At 42.2% G+C, this 26713-nt stretch overlaps 1 protein-coding gene across 5 annotated transcripts in view; it reads left to right on the forward strand.

Moving 5' to 3' along the window:
* Positions 1-26713, forward strand: part of LOC126297459 (acidic mammalian chitinase-like) — a 200147-nt gene that overhangs the window by 31235 nt on the left and 142199 nt on the right. For all 5 annotated transcript variants that reach the window (XM_049988323.1, XM_049988326.1, XM_049988325.1 and 2 more), the window contains one exon: positions 433-719. In XM_049988323.1, the coding sequence (XP_049844280.1) occupies positions 433-719 (287 nt within the window). The remainder of the gene's footprint in view (positions 1-432; positions 720-26713) is intronic.

Below are 26713 nucleotides of genomic sequence, written 5' to 3' on the forward strand. Positions count from 1 at the left end.
GCTCATACGGAGGCATATAGACATTTTTTTTTTTTTTTTTTTTTTTTTTTTTTTTTTTTTCCCACACTCTATTTGTGAGTGGAAAAGGAAAGGACATGACTTGTTATGGTACAAGGTACCCTCAACCATGCACCATACAGTGGCTTGCAGAATATGTATGTAGGTGTAGATGTAGATATAGGCACTACAGTAATTACAGAATGAAGCTACAAGAGTGAAGAGTTAAGAATATGCATTTATTTTGGCTGCCCTTTAGTTTTCTATCTCATCTTTGTGTCTTTTCACTCTTTCTAAATGAACCTTTATTTGCCCCACCACAATTTTAGTTCATTGTGACATGATCCAGGGTAGTACCATATGGAAATTTTGATGGAAATTTGTGTATAAGATTTTTTCTATACTTCTCATTCTAACTATTTGCTTGTATTTCAGGACAACACAGTGATCTGAATACATACAAGGGCCAATTACAAGACATGGGAGATGGTTACTCATTATTTAAACAAGAAGATATGACACAAATATGCAAAACTGATGAATTGACTGGCAGCCAACAAATGAGAAAACAGAGTACAAAGCTTGTGTGTTATTATACATTTCCAGGACCAGGTGGTTTGGTGCCAGACAAAATCGATCCTTTTCTTTGCACTCACATTAACATTGCAGCAGTTGGTATAAATAATAGCAAGCTGGAACCACTTTGTGAAGAAAGAAAAGAAGTAAGAATTACAAAAGTTCTCTATTTATACTTGTGCATGCAAGAAAGAGTAAGTCTGCTTTCTAAATTATGATGTTTCTCTTCTTACCTGTTGTCACTGTTGTTTTCAGAGTCTGAATATCCCATAATGATTTAACAGTGATTAATTACTAATAGCGAAGCACATTGAGTATACTGTAACTAGATAACATATCTTGTCCTAGCACAAAACCTGAATAAGTAAGTGTAGGAAGATGTGTTTTGCGTGTTATCTGGTTCAGCTACTTTGACTATAGTACCTGTACATTTTATTTATTAAGGATAGTGTAGATAAGTGAAGGAATAAAGGTGACCACAGATCATGCTGTTGAGACTCTGAGCAGTCAAAAGGCATGAAAATGAGTTTTCATACATTGCTGAGCTTTCAGATTGTGTCCATCACAGCTAGGTAACAATACATTGTTCGAATGCTGCAAAACCAGGATAGCAGTCATCCCAGCTGAGACATTCTCTCTCTCTCTCTCTCTCTCTCTCTCTCTCTCTCTCTCTCTCTCTCTGTGTGTGTGTGTGTGTGTGTGTGTGTGTGTGTGTGTGTGTGTGTGTGTCTGCTTTCTAATTATGACGTTTCTCTAGGAAGAGTGCAGCAGCAGTTCTGTGTGCACTGTTTGTACCTTCTTCCACGATTATTATATGGTACACTATGTACTTGGTTGCATCATGAGCTCTGTGGCAATGTTGACTAAAGAATGGCGTTTTAGAAGGTACTATGTAATTATTATTGTAAGTAAGGAATCATTGTAGATTTCTATTGTAGAGTGGTCCACACCATGAGTTACAGACAACTCCACAGTGAAGACTTCTGCTAATGTTACTTTAAAATGTACTGTTTTTCCCTCACTCTCACTCTTTATCTGAGAGGTACAGTCAACAAACAGGGAATAACATTTTTTAAAAACCCATATCTTGTACATTGGTGTGAAAAACTTGTGAATTACTGTAGAAAATATAAATGGAAAACATTTAAAAGGAAAATCGAAAATTTTTACACCATTAGTGGATGTTGTTGTTGTTGTTGTTGTCTTCAGTCCTGAGACTGGTTTGATGCAGCTCTCCATGCTACTCTATCCTGTGCAAGCTGCTTCATCTCCCAGTACCTACTGCAACCTACATCCTTCTGAATCTGCTTAGTGTACTCATCTCTCGGTCTCCCTCTACGATTTTTACCCTCCACGCTGCCCTCCAATGCTAAATTTGTGATCCCTTGATGCCTCAAAACATGTCCTACCAACCGATCCCTTCTTCTAGTCAAGTTGTGCCACAAACTTCTCTTCTCCCCAATCCTATTCAATACCTCCTCATTAGTTACGTGCTCTATCCACCTTATCTTCAGTATTCTTCTGTAGCACCACATTTCGAAAGCTTCTATTCTCTTCTTGTCCAAACTATTTATCATCCATGTTTCACTTCCATACATGGCTACACTCCAAACAAATACTTTCAGAAACGACTTCCTGATACATAAATCTATATTCGATGTTAACAAATTTCTCTTCTTCAGAAACGCTTTCCTTGCCATTGCCAGTCTACATTTTATATCCTCTCTACTTCGACCATCATCAGTTATTTTACTTCCAAAATAGCAAAACTCCTTTACTACTTTAAGTGTCTCATTTCCTAATCTAATTCCCTCAGCATCACCCAATTTAATTTGACTACATTCCATTATCCTCGTTTTGCTTTTGTTAATGTTCATCTTATATCCTCCTTTCAAGACACTGTCCATTCCGTTCAACTGCACTTCCAAGTCCTTTGCCGTCTCTGACAGAATTACAATGTCATCGGCGAACCTCAAAGTTTTTACTTCGTCTCCATGAATTTTAATACCTACTCCAAATTTTTCTTTTGTTTCCTTTACTGCTTGCTCAATATACAGATTGAATAACATCGGGGAGAGGCTACAACCCTGTCTCACTCCTTTCCCAACCACTGCTTCCCTTTCATGCCCCTCGACTCTTATGACTGCCATCTGGTTTCTGTACAAATTATAAATAGCCTTTCGCTCCCTGTATCTTACCCCTGCCACCTTTAGAATTTGAAAAAGAGTATTCCAGTCAACATTGTCAAAAGCTTTCTCTAAGTCTACAAATGCTAGAAACGTAGGTTTGCCTTTTCTTAATCTTTCTTCTAAGATAAGTCGTAAGGTCAGTATTGCCTCACGTGTTCCAACATTTCGACGGAATCCAAACTGATCCTCCCCGAGGTCTGCATCTACCAGTTTTTCCATTTGTCTGTAAAGAATTCGCGTTAGTATTTTGCAGCCGTGGCTTATTAAACTGATAGTTCGGTAATTTTCACATCTGTCAGCACCTGCTTTCTTTGGGATTGGAATTATTATATTCTTCTTGAAGTCTGAGGGTATTTCGCCTGTCTCATACATCTTGCTCACCAGCTGGTAGAGTTTTGTCAGGACTGGTTGTCCCAAGGCTGTCAGTAGTTCTAATGGAATGTTGTCTACTCCGGGGGCCTTGTTTCGACTCAGGTCTTTCAGTGCTCTGTCAAACTCTTCACGCAGTATCGTATCTCCCATTTCGTCTTCATCTACATCCTCTTCCATTTCCATAATATTGTCCTCAAGTACATCGCCCTTGTATAAACCTTCTATATACTCCTTCCACCTTTCTGCCTTCCCTTCTTTGCTTAGAACTGGGCTGCCATCTGAGCTCTTGATATTCATACACGTGGTTCTCTTCTCTCCAAAGGTCTCTTTAATTTTCCTGTAGGCAGTATCTATCTTACCCCTAGTGAGATAAGCTTCTACATCCTTACATTTGTCCTCTAGCCATCCCTGTTTAGCCATTTTGCACTTCCTGTCGATCTCATTTTTGAGACGTTTGTATTCCTTTTTGCCTGCTTCATTTACTGCATTTTTATATTTTCTCCTTTCATCAATTAAATTCAATATTTCTTCTGTTACCCAAGGATTTCTAGCAGCCCTCGTCTTTGTACCTACTTTATCCTCTGCTGCCTTCACTACTACATCCCTCAGAGCTACCCATTCTTCTTCTACTGTATTTCTTTCCCCTATTCCTGTCAATTGTTCCCTTATGCTCTCCCTGAAACTCTGTACAACCTCTGGTTCTTTCAGTTTATCCAGGTCCCATCTCCTTAATTTCCCACATTTTTGCAGTTTCTTCAGTTTTAATCTACAGGTCATAACCAATAGATTATGGTCGGAGTCCACATCTGCCCCTGGAAATGTCTTGCAACTTAAAACCTGGTTCCTAAATCTCTGTCTTACCATTATATAATCTATCTGATACCTTTTGGTATCTCCAGGGTTCTTCCACGTATACAACCTTCTTTCATGATTCTTAAACCAAGTGTTAGCTATGATTAAGTTGTGCTCTGTGCAAAATTCTACTAGGCGGCTTCCTCTTTCATTTCTTAGCCCCAATCCATATTCACCTACTATGTTTCCTTCTCTCCCTTTTCCTACACTCGAATTCCAGTCACCCATTACTATTAAATTTTCGTCTCCCTTCACTATCTGAATAATTTCTTTTATTTCATCATACATTTCTTCAATTTCTTCATCATCTGCAGAGCTAGTTGGCATATAAACTTGTACTACTGTAGTAGGTGTGGGCTTCGTATCTATCTTGGCCACAATAATGCGTTCACTATGCTGTTTGTAGTAGCTTACCCACATTCCTATTTTCCTATTCATTATTAAACCTACTCCTGCATTACCCCTATTTGATTTTGTGTTTATAACCCTGTAGTCACCTGACCAGAAGTCTTGTTCCTCCTGCCACCGAACTTCACTAATTCCCACTATATCTAACTTTAACCTATCCATTTCCCTTTTTAAATTTTCTAACCTACCTGCCCGATTAAGGGATCTGACATTCCACGCTCCGATCCGTAGAACGCCAGTTTTCTTTCTCCTGATAACGACATCCTCCTGAGTAGTCCCCGCCCGGAGATCCGAATGGGGGACTATTTTACCTCCGGAATATTTTACCCAAGAGGATGCCATCATCATTTAATCATACAGTAAAGCTGCATGTCCTCGGGAAAAATTACGGCTGTAGTTTCCCCTTGCTTTCAGCCGTTCGCAGTACCAGCACAGCAAGGCCGTTTTGGTTAATGTTGCAAGGCCAGATCAGTCAATCATCCAGACTGTTGCCCCTGCAACTACTGAAAAGGCTGCTGCCCCTCTTCAGGAACCACACGTTTGTCTGGCCTCTCAACAGATACCCCTCCGTTGTGGTTGCACCTACGGTACGGCCATCTGTATCGCTGAGGCACGCAAGCCTCCCCACCAACGGCAAGGTCCATGGTTCATGGGGGGAGGCATTAGTGGATGAGCAATGAAAATTCAGTAACATACATTAATGTAACATTTTAGTTTAGCCAAAACTCATAAAGAAAGAAATTCTAATCCTTGTTGTTGGTTAATGTATTAATCTAATAATTCACTGGCTGCTTCCTCAGAACAGTTTGCATATCCATTCTCTCACCCTCCTTATACATAGGAGTAAGCTGTGGCTTTTTATGAGTTTTTGGGAAAGTTTGCTGTGGAAGATATTCAAAATGAATACAAACTAAAAAAAGGACCAATTCTGATTACACTCTATAAAACCATTAGGATCCCCTAATTTGTTTTCAGCACCCTTCAAGTGCTGCATATGAAATGAATTTGACTGATGGCAAAACAGTTAGATTAAAATTTTGTTTTAAATAAACTACACCATTTTATCATCTACCCATATGCGAATAACCCACATTCAGCCAGTGTTCAAAGTTCTAATCAACATTTAACACTACATGTCACTTTTGTACTTTTCACAGTCACCACTTTAGAGCTATCTTACATTATTTGATTTTAGATGTAGCTACCCTTGGTTACCAATATTCATAATGTGACAATGAAAATTGTTGTGACTCGCTGATCTTTCAAAGTGCCACCGTGCAGTTACGTGTGTCCTCTACATGTGGCGCTGTCTGCCAGCCATGCAACAGCAGCACCACTTCTACATCTACATCTACATCCGTACTCCGCAAGCCACCCGACGGTGTGTGGCGGAGGGTACCCTGAGTACCTCTATCGGTTCTCCCTTCTATTCCAGTCTCGTATTGTACGTGGAAAGAAGGATTGTCGGTATGCTTCTGTGTGGGCTCTAATCTCTCTGATTTTATCCTCATGGTCTCTTCGCGAGATATACGTAGGAGGGAGCAATATACTGCTTGACTCTTCGGTGAAGGTATGTTCTCGAAACTTTAACAAAAGCCCGTACCGAGCTACTGAGCGTCTCTCCTGCAGAGTCTTCCACTGGAGTTTATCTATCATCTCCGTAACGCTTTCGCAATTACTAAATGATCCTGTAACGAAGCGCGCTGCTCTCCGTTGGATCTTCTCTATCTCTTCTATCAACCCTACCTGGTGCGGATCCCACACTGCTGAGCAGTATTCAAGCATTGGGCGAACAAGTGTACTGTAACCTACTTCCTTTGTTGTCGGATTGCATTTCCTTAGGATTCTTCCAATGAATCTCAGTCTGGCATCTGCTTTACCGACGATCAACTTTATATGATCATTCCATTTTAAATCACTCCTAATGCGTACTCCCAGATAATTTATGGAATTAACTGCTTCCAGTTGCTGACCTGCTATTTTGTAGCTAAATGATAAGGGACCTATCTTTCTATGTATTCGCATCACATTACACTTCGCTACATTGAGATTCAATTGCCATTCCGTGCACCATGCGTCAATTCGCTGCAGATCCTCCTGCATTTCAGTACAATTTTCCATTGTTGCAACCTCTCGATACACCACAGCATCATCTGCAAAAAGCCTCAGTGAACTTCCGATGTCATCCACCAGGTCATTTATGTATATTGTGAACAGCAACGGTCCTATGACACTCCCCTGCGGCACACCTGAAATCACTCTTACTTCGGAAGACTTCTCTCCATTGAGAATGATGTGCTGCGTTCTGTTATCTAGGAACTCCTCAATCCAATCACACAATTGATCTGATAGTCCGTATGCTCTTACTTTGTTCATTAAACGACTGTGGGGAACTGTGTCAAACGCCTTGCGGAAGTCAAGAAACACGGCATCCACCTGTGAACCCGTGTCTAAGGCCCTCTGAGTCTCGTGGACGAATAGCGCGAGCTGGGTTTCACACGATCGTCTTTTTCGAAACCCATGCTGATTCCTACAGAGTAGATTTCTAGTCTCCAGAAAAGACATTATACTTGAACATAATACGTGTTCCAAAATTCTACAACTGATCGACGTTAGAGATATAGGTCTATAGTTCTGCACATCTGTTCGACGTCCCTTCTTGAGAACGGGGATGACCTGTGCCCTTTTCCAATCCTTTGGAACGCTTCGCTCTTCTAGAGACCTACGGTACACCGCTGCAAGAAGGGGGGCAAGTTCCTTCGCGTACTCTGTGTAAAATTGAACTGGTATCCCATCAGGACCAGCGGCCTTTCCTCTTTTGAGCGATTTTAATTGTTTCTCTATCCCTCTGTCGTCTACTTCGATATCTACCATTTTGTCAACTGTGCGACAATCTAGAGAAGGAAGCACAGTGCAGTCTTCCTCTGTGAAACAGCTTTGGAAGAAGACATTTAGTAATTCGGCCTTTAGTCTGTCATCCTCTGTTTCAGTACCATTTTGGTCACAGAGTGTCTGGACATTTTGTTTTGATCCACCTACCGCTTTGACATAGGACCAAAATTTCTTAGGATTTTCTGCCAAGTCAGTACATAGAACTTTACTTTCGAATTCATTTAAGGCCTCTCGCATAGCCCTCCTCACACTACATTTCGCTTCGCGTAATTTTTGTTTGTCTGCAAGGCTTTGGCTATGTTTATGTTTGCTGTGAAGTTCCCTTTGCTTCCGCAGCAGTTTTCTAACTCGGTTGTTGTACCACGGTGGCTCTTTTCCATCTCTTACGATCTTGCTTGGCACATACTCATCTAACGCATATTGTACCATGGTTTTGAACTTTGTCCACTGATCCTCAACACTGTCTGCACTTGAGACAAAACTTTTGTGTTGAGCCGTCAGGTACTCTGTAATCTGCTTTTTGTCACTTTTGCTAAACAGAAAAATCTTCCTACCTTTTTTAATATTTCTATTTACGGCTGAAATCATCGACGCAGTAACCGCTTTATGATCGCTGATTCCCTGTTCTGGATTAACTGATTCAAATAGTTCGGGTCTGTTTGTCACCAGAAGGTCTAATATATTATCGCCACGAGTCGGTTTTCTGTTTAACTGCTCAAGGTAGTTTTCAGATAAAGCACTTAAAAATATTTCACTGGATTCTTTGTCCCTGCCACCCGTTATGAACGTTTGAGTCTCCCAGTCTATATCCGGCAAATTAAAATCTCCACCCAGAACTATAACATGGTGGGGAAATCTACTCGAAATATTTTCCAAATTATTCTTCAGGTGCTGAGCCACAACAGCTGCTGAGCCCGGGGGCCTATAGAGACATCCAATTACCATGTCTGAGCCTGCTTTAACCGTGACCTTCACCCAAATCATTTCACAATTCGAATCTCCCTCAATTTCCTTCGATACTATTGCACTTCTTATCGCTATAAACACGCCTCCCCCTTCACTGTCCAGCCTATCTCTGCGGTATACATTCCAATCAGAGTTTAGGATTTCATTACTGTTTACGTCTGGTTTCAGCCAACTTTCTGTTCCTAGTACTATATGGGCGTTGTGACCGTTTATTAATGAGAGCAGTTCTGGGATCTTTCTATAGACGCTCCTGCAGTTTACTATTAGCACATTAATATTGTTATTCCTTGTTGCATTTTGCCTACTCCTGCCTTGCCGTGTCTCAGGAGGCGTCTTGTCGGGCCTAGGGAGGGAATTCTCTAACCTAAAAGAACCCCATGTGCACTCCACACGTACTCCGCTACCCTCGTAGCCGCTTCCGGCGTGTAGTGCACGCCTGACCTATTCAGGGGGACCCTACATTTCTCCACCCGATAGCGGAGGTCGAGAAATTTGCACCCCAGCTCTCCGCAGAATCGTCTGAGCCTCTGGTTTAAGCCTTCCACTCGGCTCCAAACCAGAGGACCGCGATCGGTTCTCGGAATGATACTACAAATAGTTAGCTCTGATTCCACCCCGCGAGCGAGGCTTTCCACCTTCACCAACTCCGCCAACCGCCTGTACGAACTGAGGATTACCTCTGAACCCAGACGGCAAGAGTCATTGGTGCCGACATGAGCAACAATTTGCAGTCGGGTGCACCCAGTGCTCTCTATCGCCGCCGGTAGGGCCTCCTCCACATCTCGGATGAGACCCCCCGGCAAGCAGACAGAGTGAACACTGGCCTTCTTCCCCGACCTTTCCGCTATTTCCCTAAGGGGCTCCATCACCCGCCTAACGTTGGAGCTCCCAATAACTAATAAACCCCTCCCCCCGTGTGCCTGCTCGGACCTTGCTGAAGGAGCAGCCACATGTCCACTCACAGGCAGAGCGGGCGATGCCACACGGCCAGCCTCCACATTGACCCTCCGCCTCGTGCGCCGCGAACGCCGCTGAACCCGCCACTCCCCTTGGGGAGAGGGTGGCCCAAACACGCCCGGTACCCGCGAAGATGTCTCGACAGCAGGGACAGTGTGTGAAGAATGTAACACCTGGGGTGTACCTTGCGACGCACCAGACTCCCCACTGCCGCTACACTCCGAGGCAGCAGCCTGAAGACGGCTGACCACGGACATCAACACGCTCAGCTGTTCGCGAAGAGTGGCCAGCTCCTCCTGCGTCCGTACACAGCAGCCACACATCCTAGCCATCCTAAGAAATCAATTTACTATAGAGTGTTAATCAGCTTTTAACTAGACTGCTAATTCACTAAAGGCGGTTGATTATTGATTAAACTGTGATTGCTAACCACTTCTTGTAGAAACAAGGAAAATAGCACTACCTGTCTCTGGACGGTATTGAAAACAAACACTAGCACTACTAGCACTATGGCTGACTAAAGGGACTCTCTGACTGTATTCAAAACAAACACGAGATCTATGGAACACTTAATAGCACTCTACTATTAAAGCTTCCTAAAAGCAAAAACACGCAGAAGAAGAAGTGACAAGTAAGAAAAATACAGATAATACTTAAATTAAGGTAGCTCGCTGCACAGAAGACGTGAAGCAGACGGCGGTTAGGGCGACACTGACACTACTGGCAGCCAGCCAGCCAGTGGCCACTAGACTCGGACTCAGTTGCGATTTGACTGTTAAAGTGTACACATGTCTTACTCTGTTTACTTGATCTGTGACTTTCATGTATTGCATCTTCCTTGAAATATATTTGTTCAACTTGAAGTTATAACAATTGGCGACGAGGTAGTGAATTTTCTTTTCCATCGTTGAGCCACATGTTTCCATGGCTAGTTTAGAGCAACTATTGCAAGGTCTCATAGAACAGCAAACACTTCTCACAAATGCGATTTGTGATTTCTTCGCGGCATCAAATGTGGGGTGTCTCTCGTCATTGTCTCTACCTCCTTTTCCTCCTTATGACTAGACAGCAGAAGACTGGACCAATAACGAAAAACGTCTTCGACAGCACTTCTTGGCATTTCATGTCGCGGATGAACAAACATGTAAGTCTCTGTTCCTTTAATGGATTTCACCTCAAATGTATTGGTTGTTGTCACAATTGGCTCCTTTCAAAGATCCTGTGTCTTTGTTCTTTCCTGAAATGTGCTCACTTCTATCCGTCTATTTTCAAAAGCAAACACATGTGTTAGCCTCTCGTGTTGCCTTTTATCATTGTCAAAAACAACCGAATCAATCCTATCCCACTTGGGCTGTTGAACTTCATGGCCTCAGTAGAAAGTGTCAGTTTGTTACTGAAGTTCACAAAGAATCCTACGCCGATTCCATGGTACAGGACACTATTATCCGATCAGCGCCCAACAAAGAAGTTAGGCAATGTGCCCTTCAGTTGGCAAATCCAACTTTCAATGAAGTCCTATCCATCACTCAGTCTTTTAAAATTTCTCACGCTGCTGGAGTGCAAATAGAGGCATAGGGCGACATCAGGGAAATACAACCTCTGTGCAATGTTGACGAAGCATGTGGCGTGTCACCGCCAGCCAACGTGGCCGCAGTACACTCCCAAGCGCAGCATCGGCCTAACCATAAACATACCTCTAAGAGACTGCAGTAGACCCCCGGCAACTTCCTTCATGTCCGAGGTGTTTTACGAAACGTTCACGCGAGGATTGTCCCCAACGTTGGGCTGTGTGTCACAATTGCAAAAAGAAAGGTCATATGTCTTCCGTTTCCGAATCTGACCGCTTACATGATGTTCATGAACATGACACTGATATTGATTCTGTATTGTCTGTCAATTGTACTTCTTCTCTCTCAGGGAAGTTATTCCTCACTGTTCAAATACTTGGTCGAGATGTTCGCATGCAGGTGGATACTGGTTCTGCTGCCAATATCATCAATTCTCAGACTATCTTTAGTCCTGTCACCTGTCACTAGGCAATTATGGACTTGCAATAAACAGAAGATTTCTCTCTTGGGACAATTTGATGCTGAGGTATCTTACAAATCCATTGTTAGCACTGTTCCCATATTTGTGGTTGACCATAGTAATGCGGACAATCTTTTTGGTTTCGATGCCTTTTGCGTTTTTGGGTTCTCCATAGATGACTCTGTCAATATCGTCTATTGTGCTATTCCTTATGCTCAATTGGATTCCTTGTCGACGACATTTTCGTCCCTTTTTTCTCCTGGGTTAGGCCATGCAAATGACTTTGAAGCTCATATCATGCTCAAACCCACAGCTTGGCCTAAGTTTTTGTCTTGTGGCCCTTCGTGATCAGGTCAAATGGGAGCTGGATGGTCTCACTGCTTCAGGGATCTTGCTTCCTGTCACTTCCAGTGAGTGGTCCTCTCCTGTCATTGTCATTGCAAAGCCAAATGGTGATATTAATCTCTGTGGCGATTTAAAAGCCCCTGTAAATGCGCAATGCCTTATCGACACTTACCCTATGTCTCGACCTGAAGAATTCTTCACTAAACTTGCTGGATGCCAGTATTTTTCTAAGCTTGACATGTCAGAAGCTTATCATTGACTTCCTCTCAACGCTGCTTCCCAGCAGTTTCTGGTCCTTAACACACCTTTCGGCCTCTATCAATACCAATGACTGCCATTCGGGGTTGCCAGCACCCCTGCTCTCTTTCAGCGATTCTTGGAACAATTATTGCTCACTGTCACTGGGTGTATAAATTACCAGGACAACATTGTTGTCTCTGGCTCCACCACTGACGAACATCTTCAAAATCTCTGCACACTTCTGCATGTCTTACAGACTGCCAGTCTTAAGTGTAATCTTCAGAAATCACAATTTTTTCAGACACCTATCTCATACTTGGGGTTTCAACTCACTCGGTATGGTATTCTTCCACTTCAGCAAACTGTCGCTGCAATCGGTGCCCTTCCTTGCCCTACATCTGTTAAGTAACTGCAGGCCTTCTTGGGGAAAATAGCATACTATCACAAGATTTTACCATCTGCTGCTTTGGTGGCTCAGCCGTTGCATCGCCAGTTGCATAAAAACATGCCTTCTCACCAGTCCGCATCATGCGATGCGGCTTTCCAGAAATTGAAGAGTATGCTGAAACAGGCCCCATGCCTGGCTACTTATCAACCTGGCCAACACCTTGTTCTTGCCACGGACGCCTCTCTATATGGGGTTGGTGCAGTCCTTGCGCACCATTTTTCTGACAGTTCTGAACAACCCGTTGGTTACACCTCCAAAACGCTCACAGATGCCCAACAAAAGTATTCTTAAATTGAAAAAAAATCTTTGGCCATTATTTATGCTCTTCATAAGTTTGGTGTTTTTCTCTATGAATCCATATTTCATCTTGTTATGGATCACAAACCACTTGTTTCCTTGTTTCATCCATCACCGTCACTTCCCGACAAGGCTGCACACCGCCGCCAACGTTGAGCTCTTTACTTGTCTCATTTCAATTATGAGATGCACTGTCTCGCCTTCCCATGGGTCCTGGTCTGGCATTTGTTACGGACGAACGTTTGTGTTTCCACCTGGATGTTGCCGAGCAGCGGGTTGTGGACAGGTTCCCCATCACCGGGGGCCGGCTGGCGGCTGCTACGGGTTCTGACCCTACCCTCTCCCAGGTTTTACGCTGTATTCAGAATGGTTGGCCAGATTGTTGGTCCGCTAAGACTTCTGATCCATTGTAGAACTACTATGCTTTGCATTACCACCTCACAGCTAGGGATAGTGTTATCTTCCTTTCCACCGAAAATGCTTCGCCGCGTGTTGTGGTACCTGCGTCTTTGTGTGCTAAGGTCTTGCTCCTCCTTCACCAAGGGCACTGGGGTATCTCTCACACAAAATCTCTGGTGCACCGTCATGTGTACTGGCCTGGCATCGACTCTGAAATCGCACACATGGTCGCTGCCTGCGGCTCTTGCGCGTCACAGGCTGCCGCCCCAAAGTCATCTTTGTCACCGTGGCCTTCGCCTGAGAAGCCCTCGGAGCGTATTCATGCCAACTTTGCGGGACCTTTTTTTAGGTACTTATTGGCTTCTCATTATTGATGCCTACTCTAACTTTCCTTTTATTGTCCGTTGCACGTCACCTACCACCGCAGCATCCACCAATGCTGTAGCTCGCATTTTCTCTTTGGAAAACCTTCCCTCTACTCTTGTTACTGATAATGGTCCGCAATTTGCCTCTTTCGATTTTGTGGATTTTTGTGCCCGTCACGGCGTCCTGCATGTCACTGGTCCGCACATTTAAGGCTCAGATAAGGAAGCTCCTGACTTTTCCTGCTGCTGATGATGCGCTTCTCCAATTTCTGGCTTCTTACTGTTTCACCCCCATGGGCGACCACAGCCCAGCTGAGCTCTTCCATGGCCGATAGCTCCGCACGCTACTTCATCTTTTGTGGCCTTCCACCTCATGGCCGCGGGTGCCTTAGTTTGGCCGGTTCACCACTGACGACCTTGTAAGGGTACGGGGATATGGCAGGTGGCAAAAATGATGTCCTGGCCGCATCTAAATACACCATGGCCAACACCTGTATGAAATCCAGATGGACACGGGTGATGCAGTTCGTCATTCGGACCAGCTTTGGCCTTGTGTGGTGGCAATGCCTGTTCCGGATGCCGCTACACAACCTTCGGCTCTACCTGATGCTCAGGATACTAGAATCTCTCATTACTCACAACACAGTCCTCTCACCATCATATCGGTGCCAGCACAAGAACTGACACCACCAGGAGACATGCCCTTGCAGGAACCAGATGACCATCATCTGTCGGAGCAACTCTACTCACCTCCTTCTCCTACGGACGCGGACACATCGCCCATCTCTCCTGTTATAATAACTGGTCTTGCCGCAATGGGCCGATTGGTGCACGCGGCCCCAGCAGATTTGACCCCTACATCTCCTGTCATCTCGACCCATTATCATTGGGGACACTTCCATCCATACAGGAAGCCTCCTCCTAGAGACTTTACGGCCAGTCAAACAACACCTATGGACATTAGCAATCTACAGACCACCTCCATCAAGACCTGTGCAAAAACTTCAAAGGGGGGAAAAGTGTTGTGACTCGCCGATCTTTCAAAGTGCCGCTGTGCAGTTATGCGCATCCTCTACATGTGGTGCTGTCTGCCAGCCATGCAGCAGAAGCACCACTTAAGTGGCCAGCCAGCCAGCGGCCACTAGACTCGTACTCAGTTATGATTTGACTCTTAAAGTGTACACACATCTTACTCTGTTTACTTGATCTGTGACTTTCATGTATTGCATCTTCCTTGAAATATATTTGTTCAACTTGAAGTTGTAACAAAAATATTACTGTATTGTATAATGCTTAAGAAACATTGTACAACATACAGTCATTTGAAATATCTCATAACATAAAAAGAGCAGCCAAAATTGTGCTGTTAAAGTGATTAAGCCACCAGTATGACATGTCACATGGAAGCCCCTTGACATCATTGGCACTATTGTTTCAAGTCCATCACATTTTTAAATCACAGGGACTATTCTGTTTCCTGCATTTGCATGAAATATACCGTACACTCAGAGAGCCATGAATTATGTTTATGAACTTATGAATTTTGAAAGACTTTTTATTCAACCTCATTTTTACAAAAATTAAGTACTGACACTAAAGCCTTACTTACATACCCTGCCCCACTTTTCTTTCCACACTATTAATGTCTTCTTTCATACCTATATTACTCAAAATACTCATCATTTGTCTTAACATCATTTCCACTTTTCCGTTTGTCATAAACTTTTTCCTTTGCTGATTTTTGCTACTAGATTCCTCCTCCTGAACCTTAACAATCTCACCCACTTCAGTACTGTTTTTGTCCATTTCGCTCACATCACCACACAATGTATATGATGCTTTTATTATTCCATTTACAATAGGCTTTTTATCCCCATCTTTCAAAGTTACATTCATGTCAGATTGATGAGCACTATCGTCTACTGAACCAGGCTGCTGTTGTGCCTATGACTTGTTCATTAATGCCACTCACTGTGTATCACTTAACATAAAACCACTTTTGCTATGGGATTACCTTGTTTTTTAATCACTCGTCTGCTGCTTGTTGCTGCTGCAGTTGTCATCTCGATTTGTAGTTTGCTGCAAGTTGTAATTCTTTCGGCAAGGGGTCATGTTTATCTCCGGTCAGCTGTGTCCACCTGCGTGCTCATTGTCTGCTGCTGTACTCAGTGGCTGCTTCCATAGAACTCACTCGCTGATGGACTACTGTCATATTGTGGCCATTAAACCCAAACACTGATTGGCTGTTGCATCACTGCACTGTAAACCACTCTTGATTTCACTGTTCAAAGTTCACAACTCCTTGTTTATAGTGGCTACGTACAATAGTCCTCACCCGGGGCACCACATGTAGTGGTTCACCTACTTTGTTTCTTCATTTGTTGTCCTTGGTGTTGACATACTGACTGAAAAAGTAGGGGTGGATGTACAGATCTGTGTACTGTAAATAATGTAGCCGACAGATGCACAACTGTGTTTCACAGTCTCTTACTTTCACTTTTCACAATCACCGAATAAATCACAGTTATATATAGCCAGTGCACTGATGTTCTAACTTTGCATAAGCCTCATTATTAGTTTGCAGTTGAACATCCACATACTGCTACAATAGTTTACTGTTGAACTTCAATGAGCTGTAAAAACATAACCACAATGTTCACAGTTCTTGAAGAATAAACAGGTGTGTATGGAAACAGACAATGTCATTGTTTTTACACATGACCTATTGGTGAACACTTATTTCACTGTCAAGTTCATGAAGTGTTGTCATTCTAACCAACACTGGTTCCTCATCTGAATCTTGGCCTTGGACTGACTGTCTTGTGACTAGAAATGGAGCCCTTATATATGCTCAAAATAATAGGTACTGAAACTACACATTGTTCAAAGTTAAATGTACAGAAATAACAATTAAAACTTAACTCATTAAATTAACTGAATACATAAAGAAATTGGTTCTTTTTAACAGTTTCTTCTACTACAAGAGTTAGGCCGAATTAGTTGATTAAATGATGAAATTAACATGTATAGTTACACAAACAATACTTTTGACAAAACTGTTAATTACTTTTGAATTCATTAAATGCTGGCTTTGCTAACATGTTTTCAAATAGAGTGAAATAGACACTGTAAGATTACCAGTATTTCATCTTCCAAATGTTTATAATAAGTACTGAATTTAAATTTGTTTATATGTCAACAATAGACTTTAAGTTATGAGACAATTACTGATTTCACCATATAATAAAAGATACTACCTGGGTATAGTCAAAATTAACAGCCTTTCTCTTTTATGAAAATGCAGATTATATTCACATGTGTTAATGGTAAATAGTTAAAAAATGAATTTTAAGGAGGCAGATGGCAAAACAAGAGGGGAAGTAAAAATATCTCAGCTTGCTTTGTCACATCACCCCCACATTGGATTGACCAGATAGACATTGCAAATAGCTAACTGGGCAGTTCAACGACTACAAGTGACCCCAGAAATTGGGCTTAACAATCTACACACAAGAAAATATTACATAAGATATCTTATCAGAACTACAGTACATATGTTTTTCAAATTTCTACTTATGTGAACTGGTGTGAACTGGCCACATGAAAATCCCCATCTAAAATTTTACAAACAGTGTATTGTACATTTGCACAAAATATCCACAGGCTATACTTTTAACAAAAAGTTAGGAATCTTCATCATAAGTGATGTCCTTTTTGGGTAAACGAAGGTTACATTTATATATACATATCATTTGATACAAGTTCTGTCTTGCTTAAAATAATAAATCCTCATGGGTAGCAAAGAATTTCAATTACACTGAGCATTGCAGTTCATGTTTAGATAAAAAAATTTCACTGGCTTAATGTTTAGTAATTTTCGCAAGCAATTTCACTTTTTCAATGAGCTCTTACACACTTTATCACCAAGTTGTCCACACCTTCAACAGGTCCAAGTGGCAGTTAGCAAGCAAATGCACTGCTGTCAGTTCACTTGGAGGTGGTTCTGCTCCACCACAGTACATGAAAAAAATTCAGACAAAATGTGGTGTCACCGCCAGACACCACACTTGCTAGGTGGTAGGTGGTAGCCTTTAAATCGACTGTGGTCCGTTAGTACACGTTGGACCCGCGTGTCGCCACTATCAGTGATTGCAGACCGAGTGCCGCCACACGGCAGGTCTAGTCTAGAGAGACTCCCTAGCACTCGCCCCAGTTGTACAGCTGACTTTGCTAGTGATGGTTCACTGTCTACATATGCTCTCATTTGCAGAGATGACAGTTTAGCATAGCCTTCAGCTACGCCATTTGCTACGACCTTGGAAGGCACCATATTCAGTTACTATAATTGCTATCTTCAAGAATGTATTCTGAACAGATAATATTGTGAATCATGTACTGTCAAGAGCAATGATCATCATTAATGGATTAAAGTTAAGTATCAAACTAATTACGTCTGCTTTCTGAATTTTCATTCCTTGTCATGTTCCAGACCTCACGTCAGTATAGTTCTTCCCTCCTCATGCCAGCCTGCGTGAGCCAAAACGCATGCTTTTTGACCTCCACTTGTAACATGGTGTTGACTCTTCTGCTAACACAAAACGAAATACCCTACTTTAATACACTTACTTGTACTTATAACTTAAGTCTAAGAAAAAAAAAGTTTAACGCTAATGGTAAATGATAGTCATTACATCATAAATAAATACATTACATAGTTCTCATAACATTACAATAATTAGTACTAAATTTGACTATAGTACAAAAGGTGTGGACTAGAAATTTTTTTAAAATCAAGTGCACATTGCAGTACAAAACATTACTCTAAGTCACAACTCTCTGAAACTGGTTAAACTTGAAAGACTTTTGTTTCTTTCCCATTTGCAAAATAGGAAAAACTCGATATGTGTAGTAGCATAGATTTACTAATCATTACGTTCTGAAAATAGAATAGAGTCACCATTAAAAAACTCAATTACTACTCCACTCTGTGCATTGCTCTAATTGAACCAGAAAACTAAATTCTCATGAAAACACAAAATGTTACCAAATAGTTGACCTGTCAGAATATTCACATCAGCCTAGCACCACAGTTGTCAGTTAATCAGCAAAATTACTGTTCTTCATTCCAGTATTACCACTTTACACCCATAATAGAAGTTTTCAGATAACATATAGATCCACTCATGCAGCATTATATAACTTGTACCTCACTAAAATATTGCTCTTTCTGTTAAGCTCTTATTCCCAGCTGCAGTGTCATGAATTGCACAATACACACTGTACCCACTGTTGCCTAGTTGACAAATTTAAATCTTCAATACAGTTACACTATGTTCATTTGTATGCAGTTATCTTTTTCATTACACAATCATGTCTGTTGACTCCATTATTTTACTTACATTTATTACCTCGTTAACTAGTGGAGCGCACTCTCAAAAAATATCCCCACTGCAGAGACAGGCTCCCTAACCATAAAGACCACAACATTGTTCATTATTTCATTATTGTTTCATTACCTAATAAATAAACACCTGCTCTGCTTATTCACTGCAAAATTGACTGTACTGAAAAACACTCCACAGTAACATATCCTTATGCTAAGGCAAACATAACTCTCATTACTGATCAGACAAAATTATCACTCAAAAAAACTATGATTTCACTGTATTCCATCAATTTGCTTGATATTCTAGCCTGAAGGGCAATATACGTACAAACCTTGCTTATTCTTTCCACATACAATACTCCAGACAACTAAGTTTAAAGTTGGAATTCCTTAATGTTAGAAAAGGCTATACTATGACACACATAGATAGTTATACACATATACTGATTGAACTGAACACAAACACTTCTACTAACCACAATTAATATTAACATCTCATATTTTAGATGGTTTATACTGCACATTGTCTCTGCTGCTGCACCAATGAGCTGATTACTTCAGATGTTACTTATCCTCCACATATGCTGACACCTTTCATTTTCAGTTAACCTCACCTTCTTGACAGAAATTCTTTAACCATTGTACCAACTTACTTTCTTCCATCCTCTTATGATGACATTACCTATAACTAACACAACATAATCTGTATATACACACAGGTAACACTAGAGAAACCTTTTCTACAATGTTTCTGTTCTAAAGTATCCTACTGTACAAAATTACATGAGAGTCGACTATAGAATAATTCTGATTCTCTTATAAACTACAGATTTCCTGCCTCAGGAAATATGAAATTGAGATAGACAGCTGGGGTAACCATTATCACCACAGAATGAATCCAACACAGAATGTTGAACCCCCTACTTGCTAATTGAATAAGAAATCAGTCCCAAATATTACATCAATGCTGAGTTTTGAATTATCAAGACAGTGCACTTCAGCAACTGTCCTGACAATTTCACAGTTAATAGTGCATTTCGTTTCACACTCTGTGATAGCTTACCAGTAGCACAAATAATTTTTATTCCAGACAAATGCATCACCACTATACCTCTGTGTTAATAGATTCAAAAAAATGCCTGTGAAATGCCATTCACATCACTCCCACTGTCCAGTAAACACTTAACATGTATACAATGTAAACCTGCTGTTGTTATAGGTTGACACACTTCCTTTTTACTTACCATTTGATCCTGTTCATACCACAAATCCTCACCAATCTTTTCCCTGGAAAAAAATAATCCTGCTTACCAGAATGAGTGTCAGACCCACTGTCACTTTCTCTATGCTTTAGATTTTGTACCTCTTCCATGTTTATCTTCATTTAAGTCAATTTTAAATCTACATTTTCATTTACTTTTAGCAGTTTTTCCTCAAAATTTCTGCACACTTGGTTTCTACCTCTGTTTCAGAATCATTTGTAATCTGATCCGTATGGTTCTCAAGGTTAACCCTATTTTCAGCACATTGTTTCTCAGAAACCTCCACCTTCCTATTAATGTCATCACAAAGTTTCTTTCTCTCTTCCACACATTTACAACTAAATGTGAATATCTCATTAGTATTATCACAATCTTTAACTAACATATGAAACATCTTATTTAATTCTGAAAGATTAGTGCTAACTATCTTCATTTCCTTTTTAATTTATTTCTTCAGTTCATCTTTTAAGTTAACAATGTCAGTTATAATGCTATCACTTTTCTTTTCCACCTTCTTAATGTCTTCTTTCATACCTATATTACTCAAAATACTCATCATTTGTCTTAACATCATTTCCACTTTTCCGTTTGCCACAAGCTTTTGCCCTTGCTGATTTTTGCTACTAGATTCCTCCTCCTGAACCTTAACAATCCCACCCACATCAGTACTGTTTTTGCCCATTTCACTCATATCACCACACAATGTATATGATGCTTTAATCTTTCCATTTACTATAGGATTTTCATCTCCATCTTTCAAAGTTACATTCATGTCAGATTGATGAGCACTATCGTCTACTGAACCAGGCTGCTGTTGTGCCTATGACTTGTTCATTAATGCCACTCACTGTGTATCACTTAACATAAAACCACTTTTGCTATGGGATTACTTTGTTTTTTAATCACTCGTCTGCTGCTTGCTGGTGCTGCAGTTGTCATCTCGATTTGTAGTCTGCTGCAAGTTGTAATTCTTTCGGCGAGGCGTCTTGTTTATCTCCAGTCAGCTGTGTCCACCTGTGTGCAGATTGTCTGCTGCTGTACTCAGTGGCTGCTTCCATAGAACCCACTCGCTGATGGACTACTGTCATACTGTGGCCATTAAAGCCAAACACTGATTGGCTGTTGCATCACTGCACTGTAAACCATTCTTGATTTCACTGTTCAAATTTCGCAACTCCTTGTTTATTGTTGTTGTGAATCGCCGATCATTCAAAGTGTTGCCGCACAATTATGCACGTCCTCTACAAGCGGCCAGCCAGCCAGCCTGCCAGCAGCTGCTAGACTTGGACACAGTGCTCATTCGAATGTTACCGTGTTCACATGTCTTGCTTTGTCAACTTGCTCAGTGACTTATATGTGTTGTGTTGTTTTGAAATATATGTGTTCAACTTCATGTTATAACAATTGGCGACGAGGATGGGATTTTTCCTTTTCATCATTGACCCACAGGTTTCCATGGCTAATGTCGAGCAACTCTTGCAAGGTCTCCTTAAACAGCAAACACTTCTAACATCGGCTATTTGCGATTTCGTCGTGGCCTCAAATGCGGGGCGTTTCTCGTCATTGTCTATACATCCTTTTCCTCCTTATGACGAGACAGCCGAAGACTGGTCTGATTACGAAAAATGTCTTTGACAGCACCTCTTGGCATTTCATGACATGGATGAACAAATATGTAAGTCTCTGTTCCGTTCCTGGATTTCACCTCAAATGCATCGGTTGTTGTGACAATTGGCTCCTTTGAAAGATCCTGCGTCTTTGTCCTTTGCTGAAATGTGCTCACTTGTGTCTGTCTATTTTCAAAAACAAACGCATGTGGTAGCCTCTCGTGTTGCCTTTTATCGTTAAAAACAACCGCAGTAATCCTATCGCGTTTGGGCTGCTGAACTTCACAGCCTCAGTCGAAAGTGTCAATTTGTTACTGAAGTTCACAAAGAATCCTATGCCAATTCCATGGTATGGTGTGCTGGTCGGTGCCCGACAAAGAAGTTCGGCAACGTGCCCTTCAGTTGGCAAATCCGACTTTCAATGAAGTCTTATCCATCGTGCAGTCTTTTGAAATTTCTTGCGCCACTGGGGCACAAATAGAAGTGTGGGGTGACGTCGGGGAAATACAACCTCTGTGTGCTGTTGATGATGTGTGCAGTGCGTCCCCGCCAGTCAATGTGGCCGCAGTACGCTCCCACATGCAGCCTCAGCCTAACCGTAAACAAACCTCTAAGAAACTGCACCATAACCCCCGGCAACTTCCTTCATGTCTGAGGTATTTTACAAAACATTCATGCGAGGATTGTCACCAACGTTGGGCTGTGTGTCACAGTTGCAAAAAGAAAGGTCATATGACTTCCGTTTGCCAATCCGATCGCATATACGATATTCATGAACATGACGCTGATCCTGATTCTGTGTTGTGTGTCAATCGCACTTCTTCCCTTTCAGGGAAGTTATTCCTCACTGTCCAAATCCTTGGTCAGGATGTTTGTATGCAGGTGGATACCAATTCTGCTGCCACTATAATTAATTCTCAGATGTATCTTCAGTTGGGTTCTCCACTCCTATCACCCGTCACTCGGCAATTACGGACGTACTATAAACAGAAGATTTCTCTCTTGGGACAATTTGATGCTGAGGTATCTTACAAATCCGTTGTTCTCACTGTTCCCATATTTGTGGTCGACCAGAGTAACACAGAGAATCTTTTTGGTTTTGATGCCTTTCGCATTTTTGGGTTCTCTATAGACGACTCTGTCAATATCGTCTATTATGCTATTCCTTATGCTCAATTGGATTTCTTGTCGACGACATTTTTGTCCCTTTTTTCTCATGGGTTAGGCCTGCAAATGACTTTGAAGCTCATATCATGCTCAAAGCCACTGCTCGCCCTAAGTTTTTTCGGGCTCGGCCCATTCCTGTGGCTCTTCGTGATAGGGTAAAACAGGAGCTGGATTGTCTCACTGCTTCAGGGGTCTTGCTTCCTGTCACTTCCAGTGAGTGGTCCTCTCCTGTCATTGTCATTACTAAGCCCAATGGTGACATTCGTCTCTGTGGCGATTTTAAAGCCACTGTAAATGCGCAATGCCTCATCGACAATTACCCTATGCCCCGACCTGGAGAATTATTCACTAAACTTGCGGGAGGCCAGTATTTTTCTAAAATTGACCTGTCAGAAGCTTATCATCAACTTCCTCTCGATGTGGCTTCCCGGCAGTTTCTGGTCCTTTACAAGCCTATCGGCCTCTATCAATACATCTACATCTACATCTACATCTACATCTACATCTACATCTACATCCGTACTCCGCAAGCCACCTGACGGTGTGTGGCGGAGGGTACCCTGAGTCCCTCTATCGGTTCTCCCTTCTATTCCAGTCTCGTATTGTACGTGGAAAGAAGGATTGTCGGTATGCTTCTGTGTGGGCTCTAATCTCTCTGATTTTATCCTCATGGTCTCTTCGCGAGATATACGTAGGAGGGAGCAATATACTGCTTGACTCTTCGGTGAAGGTATGTTCTCGAAACTTTAACAAAAGCCCGTACCGAGCTACTGAGCGTCTCTCCTACAGAGTCTTCCACTGGAGTTTATCTATCATCTCCGTAACGCTTTCGCAATTACTAAATGATCCTGTAACGAAGCGCGCTGCTCTCCGTTGGATCTTCTCTATCTCTTCTATCAACCCTACCTGGTGCGGATCCCACACTGCTGAGCAGTATTCAAGCATTGGGCGAACAAGTGTACTGTAACCTACTTCCTTTGTTGTCGGATTGCATTTCCTTAGGATTCTTCCAATGAATCTCAGTCTGGCATCTGCTTTACCGACGATCAACTTTATATGATCATTCCATTTTAAATCACTCCTAATGCGTACTCCCAGATAATTTATGGAATTAACTGCTTCCAGTTGCTGACCTGCTATTTTGTAGCTAAATGATAAGGGACCTATCTTTCTATGTATTCGCATCACATTACACTTCGCTACATTGAGATTCAATTGCCATTCCGTGCACCATGCGTCAATTCGCTGCAGATCCTCCTGCATTTCAGTACAATTTTCCATTGTTGCAACCTCTCGATACACCACAGCATCATCTGCAAAAAGCCTCAGTGAACTTCCGATGTCATCCACCAGGTCATTTATGTATATTGTGAACAGCAACGGTCCTATGACACTCCCCTGCGGCACACCTGAAATCACTCTTACTTCGGAAGACTTCTCTCCATTGAGAATGACGTGCTGCGTTCTGTTATCTAGGAACTCCTCAATCCAATCACACAATTGATCTGATAGTCCGTATGCTCTTACTTTGTTCATTAAACGACTGTGGGGAACTGTGTCAAACGCCTTGCGGAAGTCAAGAAACACGGCATCCACCTGTGAACCCGTGTCTAAAGCCCTCTGAGTCTCGTGGACGAATAGCGCGAGCTGGGTTTCACACGATCGTCTTTTTCGAAACCCATGCTGATTCCTACAGAGTAGATTTCTAGTCTCCAGAAAAGACATTATACTTGAACATAATACGTGTTCCAAAATTCTACAACTGATCGACGTTAGAGATATAGGTCTATAGTTCTGCACATCTGTTCGACGTCCCTTCTTGAGAACGGGGATGACCTGTGCCCTTTTCCAATCCTTTGGAACGCTTCGCTCTTCTAGAGACCTACGGTACACCGCTGCAAGAAGGGGGGCAAGTTCCTTCGCGTACTCTGTGTAAAATTGAACTGGTATCCCATCAGGACCAGCGGCCTTTCCTCTTTTGAGCGATTTTAATTGTTTCTCTATCCCTCTGTCGTCTACTTCGATATCTACCATTTTGTCAACTGTGCGACAATCTAGAGAAGGAAGCACAGTGCAGTCTTCCTCTGTGAAACAGCTTTGGAAGAAGACATTTAGTAATTCGGCCTTTAGTCTGTCATCCTCTGTTTCAGTACCATTTTGGTCACAGAGTGTCTGGACATTGTGTTTTGATCCACCTACCTCTTTGACATAGGACCAAAATTTCTTAGGATTTTCTGCCAAGTCAGTACATAGAACTTTACTTTCGAATTCATTGAAAGCCTCTCGCATAGCCCTCCTCACACTACATTTCGCTTCGCGTAATTTTTGTTTGTCTGCAAGGCTTTGGCTATGTTTATGTTTGCTGTGAAGTTCCCTTTGCTTCCGCAGCAGTTTTCTAACTCGGTTGTTGTACCACGGTGGCTCTTTTCCATCTCTTATGATCTTGCTTGGCACATACTCATCTAACGCATATTGTACCATGGTTTTGAACTTTGTCCACTGATCCTCAACACTATCTGCACTTGAGACAAAACTTTTGTGTTGAGCTGTCAGGTACTCTGTAATCTGCTTTTTGTCACTTTTGCTAAACAGAAAAATCTTCCTACCTTTTTTAATATTTCTATTTACGGCTGAAATCATCGACGCAGTAACCGCTTTATGATCGCTGATTCCCTGTTCTGGATTAACTGATTCAAATAGTTCGGGTCTGTTTGTCACCAGAAGGTCTAATATATTATCGCCACGAGTCGGTTTTCTGTTTAACTGCTCAAGGTAGTTTTCAGATAAAGCACTTAAAAATATTTCACTGGATTCTTTGTCCCTGCCACCCTTTATGAACGTTTGAGTCTCCCAGTCTATATCCGGCAAATTAAAATCTCCACCCAGAACTATAACATGGTGGGGAAATCTACTCGAAATATTTTCCAAATTATTCTTCAGGTGCTGAGCCACAACAGCTGCTGAGCCCGGGGGCCTATAGAGACATCCAATTACCATGTCTGAGCCTGCTTTAACCGTGACCTTCACCCAAATCATTTCACAATTCGAATCTCCCTCAATTTCCTTCGATACTATTGCACTTCTTATCGCTATAAACACGCCTCCCCCTTCACTGTCCAGCCTATCTCTGCGGTATACATTCCAATCAGAGTTTAGCATTTCATTACTGTTTACGTCTGGTTTCAGCCAACTTTCTGTTCCTAGTACTATATGGGCGTTGTGACCGTTTATTAATGAGAGCAGTTCTGGGATCTTTCTATAGACGCTCCTGCAGTTTACTATTAGCACATTAATATTGTTATTCCTTGTTGCATTTTGCCTACTCCTGCCTTGCCGCGTCTCAGGAGGCGTCTTGTTGGGCCTAGGGAGGGAATTCTCTAACCTAAAAAAACCCCATGTGCACTCCACACGTACTCCGCTACCCTCGTAGCCGCTTCCGGCGTGTAGTGCACGCCTGACCTATTCAGGGGGACCCTACATTTCTCCACCCGATAGCGGAGGTCGAGAAATTTGCACCCCAGCTCTCCGCAGAATCGTCTGAGCCTCTGGTTTAAGCCTTCCACTCGGCTCCAAACCAGAGGACCGCGATCGGTTCTCGGAACGATACTACAAATAGTTAGCTCTGATTCCACCCCGCGAGCGAGGCTTTCCACCTTCACCAACTCCGCCAACCGCCTGTACGAACTGAGGATTACCTCTGAACCCAGACGGCAAGAGTCATTGGTGCCGACATGAGCAACAAATGATTGCCATTCGGGGTTGCCAGCGCCCCTGCTCTCTTTCAGCGATTCTTGGAACTGTTAGTGCTCCCTGTCCCTGGGTGTATGAATTACATGGACGACATTGTTGTCACTGGCTCCACCACTGAAGAATATCTTCAGGACCTCTGCACACTTTTTCATGTCTTACAGACTGTCGGTCTTAAGTGTAATCTTCAGAAATCACAATTTTTTCAGGCAT

Source organism: Schistocerca gregaria, chromosome X, assembly GCF_023897955.1.
Source record: "Schistocerca gregaria isolate iqSchGreg1 chromosome X, iqSchGreg1.2, whole genome shotgun sequence".
NCBI classification, from domain to species: domain Eukaryota; kingdom Metazoa; phylum Arthropoda; class Insecta; order Orthoptera; family Acrididae; genus Schistocerca; species Schistocerca gregaria.